The sequence below is a fragment of the Muntiacus reevesi genome, chromosome 7, assembly GCF_963930625.1.
Source record: "Muntiacus reevesi chromosome 7, mMunRee1.1, whole genome shotgun sequence".
Classification (NCBI taxonomy): Eukaryota; Metazoa; Chordata; class Mammalia; order Artiodactyla; family Cervidae; genus Muntiacus; species Muntiacus reevesi.
The window spans coordinates 64,851,112-64,872,844 of NC_089255.1; the positions used below are offsets into that span (position 1 = coordinate 64,851,112).

Here is a 21,733-nt window from a genome sequence, read left to right on the forward strand (position 1 = left end):
GCTTCAGCATCAGTCCTTCCAATGAATATTCAGAACTGATTTCCTTTAGGACGAACTTGTTGGCTCTCCTTGCAGTCCAAGCGACTCTCAAGAGTCTTCTCCAACACCACAGTTCAAAAGCATCAATTCTTCAGCGCTCAGCTTTCTTTATAGTCCAACTCTCACATTCATACATGACTACTGGAAAAACCATAGCTTTGACTAAACAGGACTTTTTTTGGCAAAGTAATGTCTTTGCTTTTTAATATGCTGCCTAGGTTGGTTATAGATTTTCTTCCAAGAAGCAAGCGTCTTTTAATTTCATGGCTGCAGTCACCATCTGCAGTGATTTTGGAGTCCAGAAAAATAAAGTCTGACACTGTATCCCCATCTATTTGCCATGAAGTGATAGGACCAGATTCCATGACCTTAGTTTTCTGAATGCTGAGTTTTAAGCCAACTTTTTCACTCTCCTCTTTCACTTTCATCAAGAGGCTCTTTAGTTCTTTGCTTTCTGCCATAAGGGTGGTGTCATCTGCATATCTGAGGTTATTGATATTTCTCCCGGCAATCTTGATTCCAGCTTGTGATTCATCCAGCCCAGCATTTCTCATGATGTATTCTGCATATAAGTTAAATAAGCAGGGTGACAATATACAGCCTTGACGTACTCCTTTTCCTATTTGGAACCAGTCTGTTGTTCCATGTCCAGTTCTAACTGTTGCTTCCTGACCTGCATACAGATTTCTCAAGAGGCAGGTCAAGTAGTCTGGTATTCCCATCTCTTCCAGAATTTTCCAGTTTGTTGTGGACAATACTACAAAGCTCCAGTGCACAGTCAAAGGCTTTGGCATAGTCAATAAAGCAGAAGTAGATGTTTTTCCGGAACTCTCCTGCTTTTTTGATGATCCAACAGATGTTGGCAGTTTGATCTCTGGTTCCTCTGCCTTTTCTAAATCCAGCTTGAACATCTGGAAGTTCACGGTTCATGTACTGTTGAAGCCTGGCTTGGAGAATTTTCAGCATTGCTTTACTAGCGTGTGAGATGAGTGCAACTGTGTGGTAGTTTGAGCATTCTTTGGCAATGCCTTTCTTAGGGACTGGAATGAAAACTGACCTTTTCTAGCCCTGTGGCCACTGCTGAGTTTCCCAAATTTGTAAACTATTTGTAAAAATCAAAATACCTAATCACAGAACGGAAACAAGTAACACTAAAATTTATATGGAACCACAGAAGACCCAGAATTGTCAAAACAATCCTGAGGGAAAAGAGAAAAGCTGGAGGCATAGTTCTCTCAGACTTCGGACAATACTACAAAGCTCCAGTGCACAGAAATCGGTGGAATAGGACAGAAAGCCCCCAAATAAACCCACGTACTTACTTACGGTCAATCTGTGACAGAGGAGACAATATACGATGCAGAAAAGTCTCTTTGTTGAAGAGACTTCTTCAACAAATGGTGTTGGGAAAGTAGGACAGCTACATGGACATTAATGAAATCAGAACATTCCCTCGAACTATAAATAAAAATAAACTCAAAATGGTTTAAAGACCTAAATATAAGACATGACACACCATAAAACTACTAGAAGAGAACATAGACAAAACATTTTCTGACGTAAGTCATAGCAATATTTTCTTAGATCAGTCTCCCAAGACAAAAGAAATAAAAGCAAAAATAAACAAATGGGATATGATCAAACTTATAAGCTTTTACACAGCAAAGAAAATCATTGACAAAACAAAAAGACAATCTATGTAATGAGAGAAAATATTTGCAAATGATGGGATCAACAAGGGGTTAATATGCAAAATATACAAACAGGTCATACAACACAATATTGAAAAAAACAATCCATCAAAAAATGGGCAGAAGACCTAAACAGACATTTCTCCAAAGAAGACATACAGATGGCCAACAGGCACATGAAAAAAATGCTAATTATTAGAGAAATGCCATCAAAACCACAACAAAGTATCATTTCACATAAATCAGAATGACCATCATCAAGAAGTCTACAAATATTAAACACTGGATAGGGTGTGGAGAAAAGGGAATCCTCTTACAGTGTTGGTGAGAATGCAAATTGGTGTAGCCATTGTGGAAAAACAGAATGGAGGTTCCTTTTAAAAAAACTAGAGTTACCATATGATCTAGCAGCCCCACTCCCAGGCATATATCCAGAAAAGATGCAAACTCTAATTCAAAAAGAATGTTCACAGTAGCACTATCCATATGAACATCACAATGTTCACAGTAGCACTATTCATTAACACAACAGCCAAGACATAGAAACAACTCAAGTGCCCATCAAGACACGATTGGTTTATGACGATGTGTTATATGTATGTGTGTGTGTGCATGTTAGTTGCTCAGTTGTGTCTGACTCTGCGACTCCATGGACTGTAGCCTGCCAGGCTCCTCTGCTGTGGGATTCTGCAGGCAAGAATACTGGAGTGGATTGCCATTTTCTTCTGCAGGGGATCTTCCCAACCCAGCGATGGAACCCGGGTCTCCCACATTGCAGGCAGACTCTTTACCATCTGAGCCACCAGGGAAGCCCAGTTATATGTATACAGTGGACTATTAGTTACTTAAGTCGCTCAGTCGTGTCCGACTCTTTGCGACCCCATGGACTGCAGCCCACCAGGCTCCTCCATCCATGGGATTCTCCAGTGGACTATTACTCAGCCATAAAAAAGAATGAAGTATTGCCACCTGCAGCAACATGGATTGACCTAGAGAACACTAGGTGAAATAAGTCAGAAAGGGAAAGGCAAATTTCATATATCACTTATATGTGGAATCTCAAAAATAATATACAAAATAGAAACAAACTAATAGACATAGAAAACAAACATACGGTTACTAAAGGGAAAGGCAAGAGGAGGGGGATAAATTAGGATACAAACTACTATACATAAAACAGATAGGGAATGAGTATTTACTGTATAGCACAGGGAAGTATATTCAGTATCTTATAGTAACCTATAATGGAGAAGTCTGAAATATATATATGTATATAGCTGAACAACTTTACTGTACACCTGAAGCTAATATAATATTGTAAGGCAACTATACTTAAAGTAAAAAATAAATTAGGGAGTTCCCTGGTTGCCTCATGGTTAGGATTCTGGGTTTTCACTGCCATGGTCCAGGTTCAATCCCTTGCTTGGAGAACTGAGATCCTACAAGCCACATAATGTGGCCAATAAATAAATAAAATGTTTTTTTAATTAAAAAATAAATTAAAATGTTAAAAAGAAATATGATGTATCTGTACATCAAAAGAATGCTGGTAGCAGTATTGTTTGTAATAGCCAAAAAGAAAAAAAAACAAAAAAATCACCACTACAACCAACCGAAAAACTCAAACACAGAGGAAAAACTCAAACACAGAGGAAAAAATACAAATATCCACCAAAAACAGAACAATAAATTGTGGTATGTTTGTACAAAGGAATTATATATAGCAATGAAAATAAACAAACTACAATGACAGGCAATAACATCAATGACTCTTGCAATGTAGAACAAAAGAAGCCAAATACGAAAAAGTACATGTTGCAGACTCCACCTATTTATATACAGTAGTTGAAAAACAAGAAAAGGCAATCAATCTATAATGTTAGAAATCCATATACTGTGCTGACAAGATGGGTTGGGGATTAACAAGGGGCACAAGCTGAGCTTCCAAGACATTGATAGTGTTCTAGTTCTTGATCTGTGAGGAAGTAGGGAATACCCTAATGAGTTGTACATTTTTCTACGTTTCATTTCTACAAAAATGAAAGAAATACTTTAACAAAAAATGTGAGGCAAATGTTAACACATTAAATTTAGGTGATAGGTATATTCATACCACTATTTCCTATAAGTCTTCCATTCAAAAATTATTAATAAAAACATAAAATAAAATTATGATATGGGAGGAGGGAAGAGAATAGGACAACTCTTGGTAACCCACATGTAATCAGAGGGATATTTAACTACAACATTAACTTTATCTAGCTCACAGATTCATTTTTCCTAAAATATTTTAAAAGGGTTGGAAACGAATCCACTAATACTATAACCTCTGCCACAAGAAATTCTGCAATCATTACCACTCATGTCATATTACATGGAAGTATAGCTTGGATCAAATATTATTTAGTTAAAATAAAGGGCAAAGGTTTTTCAGAGACTGCAGCAGGTACCTAGAAAAAAAGATGGTCTTTAATCTCATTATTTTAACCTATTAACTTGGTATTTACTGTGAAATGCTTGCCCTGAAGGGCTTTTGCTACTTGTTTCTATTTAGCTCATTTCCAGCCATTAAATTAGTTAGGCTGATAAAGAATAGATATTCATGTGTATCTGGGATATTAAGAATTACCAGGTGACAGTTTAAAATATAATTATCCTAACTTTAAAACTGTCATTGTGCTTTTAAACACTGTTATGAAACAACACAGAAAAACTTACCTTTCCAACAAAAGGAACTAGATGATGTTCACACATGGAAAACATGTCTATGTCCTTCACAATCACCATCTCATCATGATCTTCATCAAATATGGCATCATTTAGGACATCTGAAACCAGAGGCTTGCTTTAGTAATGTTTCCAATTTTACAGCAAAATAAAGAATAGAAAAGTTAGCACTCCATAGGTTACATATAAATTGACAGCAAGAATGTTAATCCTAATTAAAACATGAAAAGCATGCAAATTAAAACTAGCTATTTTTCTTCCACCAAATTAGCAAAGTCTTTTCTTTAAATGATAGGAAATCCTTAGGATATGGTATTACACTTAAAATGCAGGATTACCAGTGTATTTGCAGCATAAGAGAGGAAGAGAAAAAGAGGGCGGAAAGGAGACAAACTATGCAAAACAAAAGAATGGGTGTTTCTGGCGAAAAAAATGGGCTGCTTTCACTTTCTACCTCACATCTTCTTGTACCTAACACTTTGTCTATAATGAACATGTAGAAAACTCTATATGAGAGAAAGTTAAAATAATGACATAAAAAGTTAAAATAATGAGATTAAACACCATCTTTTTTTCCAGGTAGCTGCTGCAAGCTCTAAAATCCTTTGCCCTTTATTTTGACTAAATAAAATTTGATCCAACATATACTTCTGTATAATATGACATTAGCTTTCTGACTTCTGAAGCTATATCCAGATACCCATAAACTTGACCTCTGTTATTACTATCCCAAATAATTTTCTACTCTTATAATATTTTCTAGCTATTGTATGCAAGCATCAGACTCATTCTAAATAGTTGCCTTCCTCCCTTCCTAAGGAAATTAACACTATAGTTTTTATGTGTGTGCCTATTCAGGTTGGCTCTGGGTGATGAACAGTGTCTGGTTTAACCTGTGGACACGGTCACATGTGACCAGGCTTACAACAGACATTTCGAAACGAAAACTTTATTGTTAAAAACTACACTCCTATCTGAACAGTGTGGCAGACTGGGTATAATCAAGTCATCTAGCTGCGTAATTTCAAAGATTTGGGGATACCCAATCCACACGGCATGAGACAGAAGGGAGGAGATGAATAGAGCTTGTAGCCACCTACTGCTATTTCCCCTCCGAAAGGCAGGCTGCTGAGTGAGTCACAGAGAAGATGTGCAAATGTCCACCCACACAGCCCGACCTTCCGTGGCTCCGTCGCTACTAGAAGAGAGTCATCATTGATACTGAGTCATCATTAAACACAGCTGTCACTGCCTGTGTTAGGCTATTCAGAGACACGCCTGGCTGTGTCGCACAGCAGTCATTAGTGGGGTAAACAGAAGTGAACATGTGGGGTTCAGACATACAAATAAACACAACACCCCTGTTGAGAGAGGTTGATAAAATCCAGAGAGGAGAAGGCTCAGGGCCATTCTCTTAAGGAGAAGGCTCAGGGCCATTCTCTTAAGTAGATACTCCTTCTCCAAAAGCAGTTTTCTATTCTGAATATGAGGCCCTAACCTTCAGCTGTGTTTTTGAAAGAAGTTCAAAAATAGATTCTCAATGCTCCCCAAAGGATCCTGGAGTTCTCCATGATTTCAATGTTAACGGTACTGCCACTCATAGCTGACTAAAATCTTGAGTCACACAAGGAAATCTCCCTGAAAGTAAAAACAAAATTTTTTTTTCTTAAAGAACAAAAGAGAATTGTCAAATATAGGAAGTGTTCATTTGTCTTCTCTGGCAAAGAATGAGAACATACCCTTCTAAGTTCTCACAACAACCATATGGCATGTGTTAAATGTTGGCCCTTGAGTTATGCTTATGTTAGTATCTGGTTCCATCACTAACTGCTGAATCTTGAGCAAGGCACTCTATGCCTCAATCTTCTCAGCTAGAAAATGGTCATGAAAGAAGCTTCTACTTCATAGGGATATGCTGAGAATTAAATAAGATAATCCACTTGTGTTTAGAAATATGCAGGTGGGATCAGTGGTAGATAGTAATATTACTATTACTATAATTATGATTAAGAGAGTTGCCAAACTATGTTCCCATGCACACTGATGTACGTGCACGTATGTGTGCCAAGTTGCTTCAGTCGTGTCCAACTCTTTTCGACCCTGTGGACTATAGCCTGCCAGGTTCCTCTGTCCATGGGATTCTCCAGGGAAGAATACTGGAGTGGGTTGCCATGCCCTCCTCCAGGGGATCTTCTTGATCCAGGGATCAAATCTGCATCTCTTATGTCTCCACAGTAAAGCGTCTGCCTGCAATGCGGGAGACCTGGGTTCAATCCCTGGGTCAGGAAGATTCCCTGGAGAAGGAAAATGGCAACCCACTCCAGTACTCTTACCTGGAAAATCCCATGGATGGAGGAGCCTGGTAGGCTACAGTCCATGGGGTCGCAAAGAGTCGGACACGACTGAGCGACTTCACTTCACTCTTTGCCACTAGCGCCACCTGGAAAGCCCACACTGATGAACATCACAATTTAAAAAGCAACAATTTGCTTCTAAGAAACAGACTACAGAAAAGGAAAAGCAGTAACTTTACTATGGAGAAACATGGCAGACACTCCTTTAATCAAGTAATTAAGGTTAACTTTACCAGTAATATGGGGCTTCCCCAGTGGCTCCGACAGTAAAGAATCTGCCTGCAATGCAGGAGAACAGGATTCAATCCCTGGGTTGGGAAGATCCCCTGGAGAAGGGAATGGCTATCCACTCTAGTATTCTTGCCTGGAGAGTCCCATGGACAGAGAAGACTGGTGGGCTAGGGTCTGAGAGTCAGATACAGTTGAGCAACTAACACAATAAACTACAAGTAATAAGACATATTGATATTATGTAGCACCTAACATAAGACCATGAGCAGGGCACATCACCTCTGTAGTATTCTTCCCAAAAATCTGAAACTGCAGTCTAATCACCAGACAAATCGAAGGACATTCTACAAAATACCTAACGTGCATCCTGTGCTCAGTCGTGTCAGCCTCTTTGTGACCCCATGGACTATATCCTGCCAGGCTCCTCTGTCCACGGAATTTTCCAAGCAAGAATACTGGAGTAGGTTGCCAACAAAATACCCAGACAAGTACTCTTTTAAAGAAAGACACAGAGGGAATTCCCTGGCAGTCCTCTGAGTAGGACTCTGCACTCCCACTGCTGTGGGCCTGATTGGGGAACTCGGATTGTACAAACCATGCAGTGCAGCTAAATAAGTAAATGAAAAATAAAAAAGATATGGAAAGATCAAGGAATTGTCCCCATTAAAAGAGACCAAAGACACATAACAACTAAAAGCAAAAGAAAAATAAATAAAATAAAGCCTTGAAATAAAGCCTGTGGTTTAGTTCACAGTGTTGTGATTGGACCATGGCCATATGAGATGTTATCATTAGATGAAGCTGGGGGAGAGCTATATGGAATCTCTCTGTACTACTTTTGTCATGATTCTATAAGTCCAAAAGTATTTCAAAATAAAAAGTTTGAAATAAACAACAAAACAGTGTCTATCAACTGTAATGTATAAACAGTGGAGCGCTATTCAGCAATAAAATGGGATAAAATAATGATTTGTGCACTGTGGTTGAACATCCTAAGAATTATACCAGGTGAAAGAAGTCACATACATATACACAAAAAGACTATGTGAGATTCTAGAAAAAGTAAACATAGTGATAGAAAGGATGCAGATGGTGTATCAGAGACCATAGAGATGGGAGAGAGGAATGGCTGCAAAAGGATACGAAGACATTCTTTGATTGATGGAAACCATCTAAACCTTGGTTGTATTGGTAGCTATGCAACTGTATGAGTTTGTCAAAATTCAAGTTGTACACATAAAGTTGGTAAATTTTATTGAATACACGTTGCAAATTAATAGAGCTTTCTTTAAAAAAAATGTGTATATTATGCAACTTTTTGTGTAAAACTCAAAAGGAGGAGTTATGAATGTAAACACATAAACACTTATCTTCAAAGGGAAACACTAGAAAAATAAGCCAAAAAGCAAACAAAATGATTACCCATACAGGACCAAGAGAACAAGGGGATACCATGGAAGTGAGATATCTTTGAATAAAAATTGTTCTATAATTTTGACCTTGAAATCATGCAATTGTTTTACATACTCAAAACCAAAAAGAAGAAAACCAGCGACCTCATATGTCGTCATGCTTTGTGTGCTAATGGAACACTGATACGTTTCCTATATCCCATTTCATTAAAATGGACCCAGACTATAAATTTGACCCAGCCGAGTCATTTTTCTTCAGTAATGAAGTCTCCCTGCTATATTTATTTATGTTTTGCTGCAACATATCTGAAAGCTACCATCTGTAGCTAATAAGAACAAAGCACTGTCACAGATTGTTTTAATTTCCTGCCTGTTATCAGCAGCAAGGAGGTAACCCTGGAAACAAGGATTTATAGCATTCTATTTCCTACTGTTGGTCATAACCAACAAAAGAAACCGAGCTGCCTCCAAAAGTTAAAGGTCCATCTATAACACCACCACACACAAAATGTATAAAAATATACCTTTCGCATGTCATTAATGACTAAGCAATGACAACGAACCCTGCCGGGCAGCCATCCCTCAAGTGTTTAGTCCCTTCCTGAAAGTGCAGTAAGGCAGGCCTACCATATGACCCAAAGTACGTATGTACGCACCCTCTGAACCAGGAGTTCTGACTCCTCCAGTGAGCTTGTTAAAACACAAAATCACTGAACCCTGCCCCTGGAGCTTCTGATTTAGAAGGTCTGGGTGAGCCTGAGAATTTATATTTTTAACAAGTTCCCAGAAGATGCTAATACATCTGGAACCACACTCTGAAAGCAGCTGTTTTGAAGTATTCCATGTTCTGTGCTGCTACAGAATCTTTACACCTTCAAATACTCCTAGTGACACAAACACATATCTTAAGGAACACAGACCTGTTTTTGCAGGGGTAGAAGGAAACTCCTAAAGGAAATTCCACACAAAAGAAAATTACATCTAATGAAATTTCTTTTGCATGAATGGTAATAGTAATTAGCACTATCCTGGATGTTTTGTGATCAGCACCAAAAATGAGAGATCTCTGAGGAAGTAAGAACTGCACAGCCAATGCACTGTCTGGAGGACAGCATTTAAAAATGACGGAAGAAGACCTGGAGCACTGAATATGTGCCCGATTTAAGTGACAGGAGAGAGAGAATGGGGTCTGCCTACTGCTTTCAAAATTAAGACAGAAAAAGACACAGAGAGTGAGACCTAATAAGGCATCAGACCTCTGTGCTCTCGACTGGAATTAAATCAACTCAAGGGGCCAACAAAGATAAGTCCAACTGATTTAGTGTAGAAAGAGCTGAATCACTGGCCTGAACCCTCTAACATCAGAGCTGCCTCAACCAGCATACAGGACTTACTGTGTTGTACTTTCTGCACCACTGTTAGGCGTGCTCATTTCTCCCAAACTTGGAAGTAAGTACTGCAGCTTAAGGCCTTGGAGTTTCCACACAGGATCCTACATGCCATGCGCAGAGCCAGAGCTAAACAGAGATCTTCCATTTTATCTAATTAATATGTCAGTCTTTACCCTGTGATTTACTTCCTTAAAATAGAAGAGACTTTAAAGAAACTCATGTGACCAAGGGAATATAAGAATTCTTACTGCGGTATTACTGGTAATAACATATATTCGATATTTAAGTATGCATCAGAAGAACACTTATACATCTTACTTAGAAAAGCACTGAAACAGACTTCCCTGGCCATCCGGTGGCCAGGATTCCATGCTTCCAATGAAGGGGGCCTAGGTTCAATCTCTGCTCAGGGAACTAGATCCCATATGCTACAACTGAGAGTTCATATGCCGTAACTAAGACCCAGCATAGCCAAATGAAAATAAATTTTAAAAATATCATTAAAACCATCAACTAAGATATCTCCTCCTAATGAGCAACAGTAACCTTCTACCAAGATGTATGCTTGATTGCACGCACCCCTTTGTCAAAATCACATATGTTCTGACCACCCCGCTTACCTCTTCTGAACAGTTTTCAAAGTTCTCTGAGACATTGTCTCTAGGGTTATAATCCTCAGGTTGACTGGAATAAAAATTTCCATTTCTTACTTAGATTGACTATTAATTATTCCATCAACCAGAATATAACCATTTAGAAGAAATAAAAACAATACTACCTGCTTGTGGGCATACACATAAAATGAAAATATAAATATAGGCATGAGAGTAAGAGAACGAATTCATGACAGTGGTTAACTTTGTGAAGGGAGGGCAACAGGATCAGAAAGAGATAACGATGAGCTTTACATCCATTTTTAAAAGCAATTATAGCAAAATATTAAAGTTGGCTAAAATCAGATGAATGCTGGCTAAACAAGTTCTTTACACTTTTTCTTATATATTTGAGATATTTCATTAATAATGAAAAAAGATTCTTTAAACTGAGCTCATACACATGCTGGAAGGGTTTTCTTCCCCCTGGAAAAAAGCAAGCAACTAGAGTAGGATTTCATAGGAAAGACTGTTTGTAATGCTACAAACTCCTTCAGAAACACACTAAATCACACTCTGCAATTTAAAAAAGGCTTCTGTCCTGAGTGTGGCCTTGAAATGTTTGCTTTCTACCTCTTGTCTGAAAAGTTTGTCCTAAGAGCAACATTAAAACAAATTAAAAGAGCAAAGAAAATCACTATTGCCACTTTCACTTCCATCATGGTACTACACATCTTGTCAGTACTTACAACACACACAGCTTTTAGCACTTAACAAGACAAAACTAACATTTGTGAAAACTGGCCAAAATAAGCATGAACCCGAACATTCCACAGACTGACATAATGACAGAAGCTAAGATGACTTCAGACAACCATTCACACCATCTGCTGGAGCAGGCAGAGCTGCTGCACGCTTTGATATGCTCCATGAACTCATTTCACAAACTGCAAGTTTGTCAGCAGGAAAGATCCAGTGCACTGCAGAGAAAGTAAAAGTCTGGTTATTTGGGGAAATTTTCCTTCCTGCCATCCTTCAGTTCAGTTCAGTTGCTCAGTCATGTCCGACTCTTTGCAACCCAATGGACTGCAGCACGCCAGGCTTCCCTGTCCATCACCAACTCCCGGAGATTGCTCAAACTCATGTCCATCAAGTTGGTGATGCTATCCAACCGTCTCATCCTCTGTCATCCCCTTTTCCTCCTGCCTTCAATCTTTCCCAGCATTAGGGGCTTTTCCAATGAGTCAGTTCTTCACATCCAGTGGCCAAAGTATTGGAGCTTCAGCTTCAGCATCAGTCCTTCCAATGAATATTCAGGGCTGATTTTCTTTAGGATGGACTGGTTTGATCTCCTTGCAGTCCAAGGGACCCTTAAGATTCTTCTCCAACACCACAGTTCAAAAGCATCAATTCTTTGGCGCTCAGCTTTCTTTATGGTCCAACTCTCACATTCATACGTGACCACTGGAAAATACCACAGCTTTGACTATATGGACATTTGTCAGTGAAGTAATGTCTCTGTTTTTAAAAATGTTGTCTAGGTTTGTCATCCTTGGCAGAGGTAAATTCTCATATTGCTTCTAAGCAATTAAAATATAGTTAAGACAACATGAATAGACCTTGAAGGCATCACACTAAGCAAAATAAATCAGACAGAGAAAGACACACAGCATATGATCTCACTTATAAGTGGAATCTAAAAAGGCTGAACTTGGAGAAACAGAGAGTCTAATGGTGGTTACAAGGGGTTGGGAGGGTGAAGGAGATTGGGAGACATTAGTCCTGGAGTACAAACTTACAGTTAAAGATGAATAAATTCTAGGGATTTAATGCACAGCTTTTTTATTATAATCAACACATAGGACTGGACAAGGCCAGTTTTCATTCCAGTCCCACAGAAGGGCAATGCCAAAGAAAGTTCAAACTATCATAGCATTGTGCTCATTTCAAATGCTAGTAAGATTATGCTCAAATTCCTTCAAGTTAGGCTTCAACATTACATGAACTGAGAACTTCCAGATGTTTAAGCTGGGTTTAGAAAAGGCAGAGGAACCAGAGATCAAATTGCCAACATTTGTTGGATCATAGATAAAACAAGAGAATTCCAGGAAAACATCTACGCAAAAGCTTTTGATCATGTGGATCACAATAAACTGTGGAAAATTCTTAAAGAGATGGGAATACCAGACCACCTCACCTGTCTTCTGAGAAACCTGTATGCAGATCAAGAAGTAATAGTTAGAACCTCACATGAAACGAATGACAGTTTAAAAATTGGGAAAGGAATAAGACAAGGCTATATATTGTCACCTGTTTAACTTTTATGCAGAGTACATCATGCAAAATGCCGGGCTAGATGAATCACAAGCTAGAATCAAGATAGCCAGGGAAAATACCAACAACCTCAGATATGCAGCTGATACTACCCATCCTTTCAGCTGGCCTTATCATGAACACAACATCTATCAGTGAGAGACATGTTTCATATAGAAGTTAAAGACCTTTTTCTTGATTACAACAGTAATGTTCATAATAGTTTATTCATAAGACAATAAAATAATGAAATGAGAAAACGGAAGCACATAAAACCTCTCTACCCACAACTACTTGACTGGTTCTTAGGGACCCGCACGCACAGTGGTTCAAGAAGTAGTATAGTAAAGTAGGAGGAATGAGCTCTCTCTCAGGCTCTGCATACTGTGACCTGGCTGGCAGGGCCCTTACAGGTAAGATGATGGGTTTGAAAAAGGAATTCAACGTGACTCCTAGGTTCTGGCTTGCACAGTTCGGGGGTGTTGGAAATCAATGCCAAATTACAATAGAATTACCCTACCACCCCACTGGTCAGCTTCTGGGATGTGCACAGCAATGGCTAGTGGCTTTCTGTACTGAGGCAGAGAAATGCATCTGTTTTATTCAGACTGATTCATGGATAAAACTGAAGGTTACCAATCATATACACTAGTGACTCTCAAAGTTACCTAAGCCAAAGAACTCTTGTTCTGGTCACAGTTTACTACTCTGAAAATTTGTAGTAGATGAAAATAAGATCCTTAAAAGGCTATTTAAAGAAAGAAACATGGTATATTCAAGGAGTCATTAAAAAACACACACACACATTTGTCAAATTCAGTTAATTGGATAATTCTATATATCTTCCACAATCCAGCTGTGTAAGTGAAAATGGAACTTATAAAATAGATGGTGGTAACAAGGTCTGGTTCGTGGCAGTCCTAAAGAAAGAACACACCAATCTGATAAACTATCCATTTGCTTTAAAGTCTTTAATACATTCATCCTTAGCATTCTACTTCACTTATGTCATGAGATTTCATATTGACGGATTTTATAGAACCATTCCATTTTATGGAATCATTTGACGGATTTTATGACAAATAAGTACCAGCAGGGTGTACAAGCCTCTATCATTCATGACAAATGATTAAAGGACAAGAGATCATCTTTTAGAACAGTGGCTCCCAATCGCTTCTCGGTTTTTTGGCTAAGATCAAGTGCAGAACAGTGGCTCCCAAATATAGCCAATCACAGGACACCCTGGAAAATATAGTTTCCCAAGCCACCCTGACAAAGTCTGATTCACTGGCTATGGGGTAATCCCAGGATTATGTCTTTTAAAAACCCAGGCAATTCCAATAATCATTCAAACCAGGAGCACATGTTTTTAGGGGTGAGAGAGGATGAGGATTGAAAATGGACCTACTACTGGCTGTAATTTGTTGTTTAGCAAGGCCCGAATGATGGGCAATATAACTTCTCTCCATAAACCCTCACTACAGTCACACAGCAGAGGGTGACAACTCAGGCAGAACACTGTGAGCTCTGCGCAAGAGGCCTGGCAGAGGGACTGAGGTTGGGGGCAGTGGGGTGGGTGGCAAGAGGAGAGAGGAAGGGAAGAAGGTGGAGCTACCTTCAGAGCAGGTGGCAGAAAGAACCACGTGGTCCAGCAAAACGCAGAGGAAGGAGGACCTCAGAAGAGAAAGTTGTTCCCATCTCCCTGAAAAATATCAGCCCTTTAAGAAACCAGTTGGCTCCGACAGCTCACTAGAAATCAGTTCTGAGAGTAACACAATCAAGTCTTCCTAGGAGTCCTGTACTACTGCTTTCCAAGCTGGACACAAACGTATCAAACCGTGATATCAGAAACCTTAAGATCTGAGAAAAAAGCCTGTATGTAAAAATATTCAGAGAAAGACCATAGCTAAACTACACAAGTAATAGTTTCCACAAGGGGAAAATTATGGACCAGGAGAGGAAATACAGTTAAACTAAAGATACAGATTTGAGCCAGGCTTAAAGATGGATAGGAGGAAAGAGAGGGTTTTCTAGAGGGGATGAGGAAAGGAGGTACTATGTGAAATGAAATAGGGAGGTGGGAAACAATAAAGGTGCACTTCCTGAACAAGTCATGCACTGGGCAGAAACTAGATTCCCTTGGTTTAGAGCATTTTTCTTTCGAGTGAAAATTTATATTTAGTTCATGGCCTCTTTCAAGTCCTGCCACACTCTGCACTGGTCAAAAGTTATCATCCCCATTTGACAGATGAGGAAACGGATGCTCTATTTGGAAACACTAAGAGCCTGCTGAAGAAGAGCCAACTGTTAGTCCAAGAGCTGGAGTTTGACCCCTGTCCTCTGACTTCCAGATGAGAGCCTCATCACCAGCCACCTGAACCTGGAGAGACCAGACCAAATTGGGAGTTGCCGCAGCTATGAGGTGATGAAATCCAAAGTCAATGACAGCAAAGGAAATGTTGTCTTTGTTATTCAGTCTCTCAACTGTGTCCGACTCTTTGAGATCCCGTGGACTGCAACATTCCAGGCCTCCTTCTCCTTCACTATCTCCCAGAGTTTGCTCAAACTCATGTCCATTAAGTCGGTGATACCATTCAACCATCTAATCCTCTATTACCCTCTTCTCCTTTGGCCCTCAATCTTTCCCAGCACTAGGGCCCTTTTCCAATGAGTTGGCTTTTCACATCAGGTGGCCAAAGTACTGGAGCTTCAGCTTCCACAGCAGCCCTTCCAATGAATATTCAGGACTGATCTCCTTTAGGATTGACTGATTTCATCTCTTTGCTGACCAAGAGACTCTCGAGAGTCTTCTCCAGCACCATAATTTGAAAGCATCAATTCTTCAGTGCTCAGCCTTTTTTATGGTTCAACTCTCACATCCATACATGGAAAAACTAGGACATGAAGAGAGCTAATCTGATTTTTTAAAAGAAAGATAAAAGTAGTTATAAATATGGAGGCTGAAGGAGAGGAGAGGGTCAAGCTAACTTCCAGCCCAGGAGAGCAGCTAGAAAGAGTGGCCTGATACCAGCTGGCTGCTGGAGCCCAGAACTGAGGCAGCTCAATGGAAAAATTCTGTTTTACCAACTATTTATTTCGTTTATATGCAGGAAAATTCAGTAATTTAATGCTATTTTGACCTTTACTTTTTGAAATCAAACTGGAAGTTTCAGGGGAAAGGAGAATCCCATTAAATCTTCAAACTAATAAAAAGACTTTTTTAAAAAAGGAAATTCTCTATGGCAGTTTATCATAGGCAACCAGTAAAAGACTATTTTTCAAAACAACTAGAGTCTTACAATCTTCAAGATCCAAATATTGTATCTCTTCTAATTGTGATATTACATGAAGAAAACAGTGCTCCTGCTGAAAATGTTTTCCCTGAATTTAATCAAGTCTTTAAACCTAAATTCCAGTTTCCAGGAACATGAGGGGTAGAGAAACAAGTTGAATGAAAACAAGAAGAAAAGAATCACACAAATCTCAAAGGTAGAATATCTTACAGGAGAGCTGACAATCTCTGATAAATTAAGGGGAGGAGGGTAGTAGAACTTTAGATTAAAACCTAACGATCAAATGCAAATGTATGGATACCGCGTGGGTCGTAGTTTGAAACAAATCATGAGTGAAAGACATTTGGAATAACTGGAGAATCTGAATGTAGATTAGGTACTAAATGATATGAAGGAATTAACAGTTTTACTAGGTGTTGTTTCGTCACTAACTCACGTCTGACTCTTTGAGACCCCATGGGCCTACTGGGTTTCTCTGTCCGTGGGGTTTTTCAGGCAAGAATACTGGAGTGTGTTGCCATTTCCTCCTCCAGGGATCTTCCCAACCCAGAGATCAAACCCATGTCTCCTGCATTTGCAGGCAGATTCTTAACACTGAGTCACCTAGAAAGCCCTAGTTTTACTAAGGATAGTATAAATGGTTAAGAAGAAAAACACCTCTGAGTGTGACACTTCACCTCAAAACACACACCTCTGATTTGCTCTCAGAAAGGAAGAGGCCATACCAATGTGACAAAATGTTAATTTTGAATCTAGGTAGTAAGTATACAGTTGTCCCTTATACAATTTTATCTACTTTTATATTTGGAAGTTTTACATAATAGAAATTAAATGTAAAATAAAACATGATGACTCTAACAGAATATCAGTTTTCTTGGTATTACAGTTTAACCAACAATTCCTCTTCTAAATGATATGAAGATTTACAACAGACTAAAACCTCAAGTGCTAGTATGACTAGCAACTGTTTATTCTTCTTGAAGAAGTGTCTACAAGACTCCTGAGGTGAAAGTCTTTAAATAAAGGCTTTGTACAATCAGAGGGGCTAAGGTTAGAAGACCACCAACCTAAAGAACGCATCAGTGAAGAAACTTCAAAAAAAATCTGTGTCACAAGAAAAATAAGAGAGTCCTGTTACCATAGAAACTATCTGTGCAGCAGGAACACAGCACCTAGAGCAACAAAGAAAGCCTGCGGTCCTTGCTAGGACCTCACCTGTCAACTGCTGGAAGTCAACAGAGTGAGCCAAGAGCCCATGCTGACAAGTGTGCCCATAGTCCAGACCTCGGCAAGACAATTCAGCTCTGATCTATCTGCCACTTCCTGCAGACCAGATCCACAACAGTCCTGAAAGTGACTTGAGTAGGGTGACAAAGTAGTTAGTGTGGATGCCCTGACTAGTCCAGACTAGCTGTTCTTCCAATTATGCCAGAATGATTGTTGGCTAACACACTAAGATGGCTTGAGAAGCACCAAATGGACCCTTAGTATTATATCAGTGAGCATTTATAACAAGTAAATATGTAGTTAAAATACTTGTCTTTCTCATAAACTACTTCACTTGTAAAGAGCCACGCTCAAAAAGGTTCAGTTTATTGTGAAGGGGGTATAAAAAGAAAGAGATGGATAGTAAAATGAAACAAACAAACAAAACCCAGCATGTCCTAAGTTTGGCCTCCACCAAGGCAAAGCCTAAAGGTGCTAACAGCTGCTGGCTGTCAGCTCACTGCACCTTACCCTCACGGCCGAAAGGCAAATTGTTTCTGACGGGCAACCAGCGTGGCACACCGCCACAGTTCCCGGCATTAACTGAAGCGCTTCTGTACTGAAGGGGTGGTGAATTAGAGAGGTATGATCCACAGCAGCTCTACCTTAAAGTGGTCTGGAGTTCCACCACACCCTTGCCAGGTTCACAGCCTCTCAGTTGAACTCCAGCACCCATAACCTTCATCACTTCTCATGAGCATCTTACTACAAGTGCATAAAGTGTACAGCCAGTATAATTGTATTTTAAGCTATTTTAGTGACAAATTCCTTGTTTGGGATGTTTGTCAATGGCCTCTTGAACTGGGCCCTGATTCCCACTTGGAATAAAAACTAAGACAGGTACATAAAATAAATCATGCCTCACAGCGATAGCCATGAATTTCAGTGAAACAGTATCTGGACAAACGATATCAAAAAAATTCAGCACAGAACTCAGCAACTGCCAATTTCCTCCTCTAAACCTGGATGCTTTTTCTCAGAACTCCAGAGAAACAAAAGATGTTGACTGGGCTGGGGAGATGGGGGCGGGGGGAGAGACTCATGTTTAGCAACCAAACCCCCTACCCCCCAAAAAGAGGAAAAATTAGAGGAAGAAAGCAGACATCATGGCCAAATACTGCAGGACAAGCCTCATGTAGGATGTGTGCCTGAGTCTCCAGCTCCAGTGTGAGAAGGAGAAAGAGTAGTTTTTCAAACCAGGCTATTCACTAAACTAAAACGCTCAATTGCCCTCCTGAGGAGATGGTGATGGAAGATAATTTTTAAACGCAGGCAAGAGGCTGGAACCCAATAAAACCTCACAGCTGTGGTGAGGAAAGACAGGAGGAAAGGAGTCAAGTGTTTTCAGAAAGCAGAGACCTATGCCATGTCTGTAAGATCACGCTGACACTACCGGATGGGAACAGGACAAGCCAGAACGCAAACAGCCGGTAAAGACGTCACTGTACTTCAGGTGAGAGATGACTGACAGTTAGGCCAAGACAAGGTGACAGAGTCTACAGATATTCACGAGTACAAAAGTCAGAACGTGGGGCACAAGTAACCAAGGCGATTAATGAGAAGGAAGAATTGCAAGATGAAATGAACAACCTTTACAACATTTATAACGTCTGTAAATGTGTTCAGGTGAAGTGGCCCATTAGAAGGGCTGACTCGCCAGAACGGACTTTAAAAACATCAGAGAAAGGAGCCAGCCCTTTCTATGCCGATCTTTAAAAAGTTTAAATAAACCTAACTGCTGTGAAAGCTTCATTTAATTCTATGATACGGACAACCACACATGTAAGTTGTAACAAAGATATTCTTATTCCAGAATACCTAAGAGCATAATCTTGACAATCATGGACTATTTCTGTTTAAAAAAAAGAAAAAAAAAAGATAAAAAGAATTTCCTTCTAGGTTCAGCTCCTCTATTAAGTTTCTCTATTAATCTATTCAAGTTTCTCTGCCATAAGAAGCCACCTTCCTTGTGACCACACAGAACCCCACTTGCTCCTCTCAGCAAGAACTCACTGCCTGGTCCCTGCTAAGACAGATCACGGGCTCCTAGCGGAGCAAGCCAAGGCCAACCAGTTTTTCTTCCCCTTTAAGAGTTAGCACAGGGTTATTCACAGACCTATGACAAATAAATACAAACATAGTCAAAGTATCTTTAATTCTAAAGATTTCCTTAAATAAGTAAATAAAAATGTAATACAAATTTAAGAACGTACAACATTCTACAGAATGAGTTACTGGCTAAAACAAGGGCCAAATGGGTCTTTTCTAACTTTAAAATGATGTTCTTAACACGGATGAACCTTGAAGACATTATGCTAAGTGAAATAAGCCAGACACAAAGGACAAAAGGTGTGACTCCACTCATAGGAGGTCCCTAGAGTACTCAAAGGCACACAGAGTAAAACAGAGGTTACCAAGGGCTGGGAAGAAAGGGGATGAGGGAGTTATGGGCTAACAAGTAAGATTTCAGTTTGGGACAAAGAAAATTTTCTGGAAACAGACTGTGGTGATGGTTGCACAACAGATGACTGTACTTAATGCCACTGACCTATACAAGTAAAATGGTTAAAATGGTAAACTTTATGTTGTGTTTTACTACAAAAAAAAAAGCAAACAAATTTTTAATAAAAGAACATACACCATTCAACTGTATGCAACATCAACACAGTTGCAGATATGCGGTAGGAAACACAACTGGGTGAGCTGGTACAGATGCAACATAATTTTGCTATACTGTTTTGCCTAATTATCTGAACAGAAGATAAGATAAATTTGCATCTCTGCAATTTACATACCATTGTAGCTACAGAAAAAATTCCTTTAAACAACAGGAAAGATGAAGAATTTATCACTTCATTTAACAAAAAGGACAAGCCCTAAAAACAGATATTTAAAACAGAACTGAAAAGTTTCTAAACAGTAAAACCATTAAAACAGACTCACAAGATGCATGTATAACTGAATCTTTGCTGTATACCTAAAACTAACATAACACTGTTAACCAACTATACTCCAATATAAAATAAATATAAAAAGCTAAAAAAAAAGACTCACATTGATAAAGTAAAATGATCACAACATAATTAAATGTGCTTTAGACAAAATATATAAAATTTTGGTTTTCAAATATCTCCCACAAAGGATTAAGTGGAGAAGTTTGTTAGTTATTAATTCACGTTAGAACTGAGTGTAATTTAGCTACATTTTTGCAATTATTCACAAATTCCCCTGATTAAAAATTTCATGAACTATCTCAAAGTCAGGATGTTAAAAGATGCCTCAAAATGAAAACTACTTGGCTTTCTCTTTGCTAGAATTCAGTACGCAAAGCAGAGTTCCTGTGGGTTACGCTTCTCACACCTTAAATGAACCTCCATACTAAAACGTAGCCAGTCACTTAGCACCTGGGCGGGCATGGTGTTGGCGGGACCGTGCGCGCTGTCCTCACACACACCTGGACGCTGTGCACTGCCCTCTGGCGAGGGACCGGAGCCAGACGCCCCTCAGTCTCCACCTCGTGTGCCGTCTCCAAGCCGACAGGAGGATCACACAAGCTCACATGCACACAACCTAGCTCACGTCCCAGGGTTTGGGTGCCCACACTCTTTTCTTCAAAACCTAAGGCCTTCATTTACCAGCATCCAGCATGCTGATGCCTCGACACACACCAAGGGGAAGCTCACAAGATCCTACCAGTCAGGGAAAAATACCTCCAAAAAATGTCTTGTTTTCTGTAATTTATCACATTACTCTCTGAAGTCCTACAATCTGATTTCTAAGCACATTAAGCTATTTAAACTACTAACACTGAAATAAAATCTCAGGACTCATTGAAGACACAGACAGAATGTCTACAGCACTTCACAGACGCTGGGCACTTTATGCGTACTAACTTACTTAATCCCCCAGTAACCTTGTAAGATAAGCGAGTACTATCAAATGCCCTGTTTTACAGATGAGGCAATCAGGCACAGCTGCTCAGTAACAGGGTTTGAAGCCAGGCAATCTGGCTCAAGTTCTTTGTCTCGGGACCTTTGCCTTCTGTTCTGGGTTCCTCTTTAAGCCATTTCCTGCCCACTCCTACTCGCCCTCACACCTCCCTTTAAGGCCGTCCCTGCTGGTCCTGCTCTCACTCTTCTTGGAGTCAGCATGCTGACATCGCCTCATTCCTTGGAGGAGCTCAGGCACTCTCCTAGCTGCAACTGTCAGCCTTATACTGATAATTCACAAATTTGCATTTCTAGCCTTATCACGTTATCTCTCGGCCTGTTTAAGTCACTTTCTTTTCCTCTGCCCAAATACAAATTCTAACCACCCTCATTTTAACGTCTATTCCCGTTGCTTTTAGTGCATGACGGGATAGCCCAGAGTTTACTGGTGAACAACTATTTTATTATGTCCTGGGATTCTGTGGGTCAGGACT

At 39.6% G+C, this 21,733-nt stretch overlaps 1 protein-coding gene across 2 annotated transcripts in view; it reads right to left on the reverse strand.

Annotated features, from left to right (window-relative positions):
• Positions 1–21,733, reverse strand: part of GCH1 (GTP cyclohydrolase 1) — a 52,218-nt gene that overhangs the window by 15,842 nt on the left and 14,643 nt on the right. For both annotated transcript variants that reach the window (XM_065940955.1, XM_065940954.1), the window contains exon 2: positions 4,449–4,558. In XM_065940955.1, the coding sequence (XP_065797027.1) occupies positions 4,449–4,558 (110 nt within the window). The remainder of the gene's footprint in view (positions 1–4,448; positions 4,559–21,733) is intronic.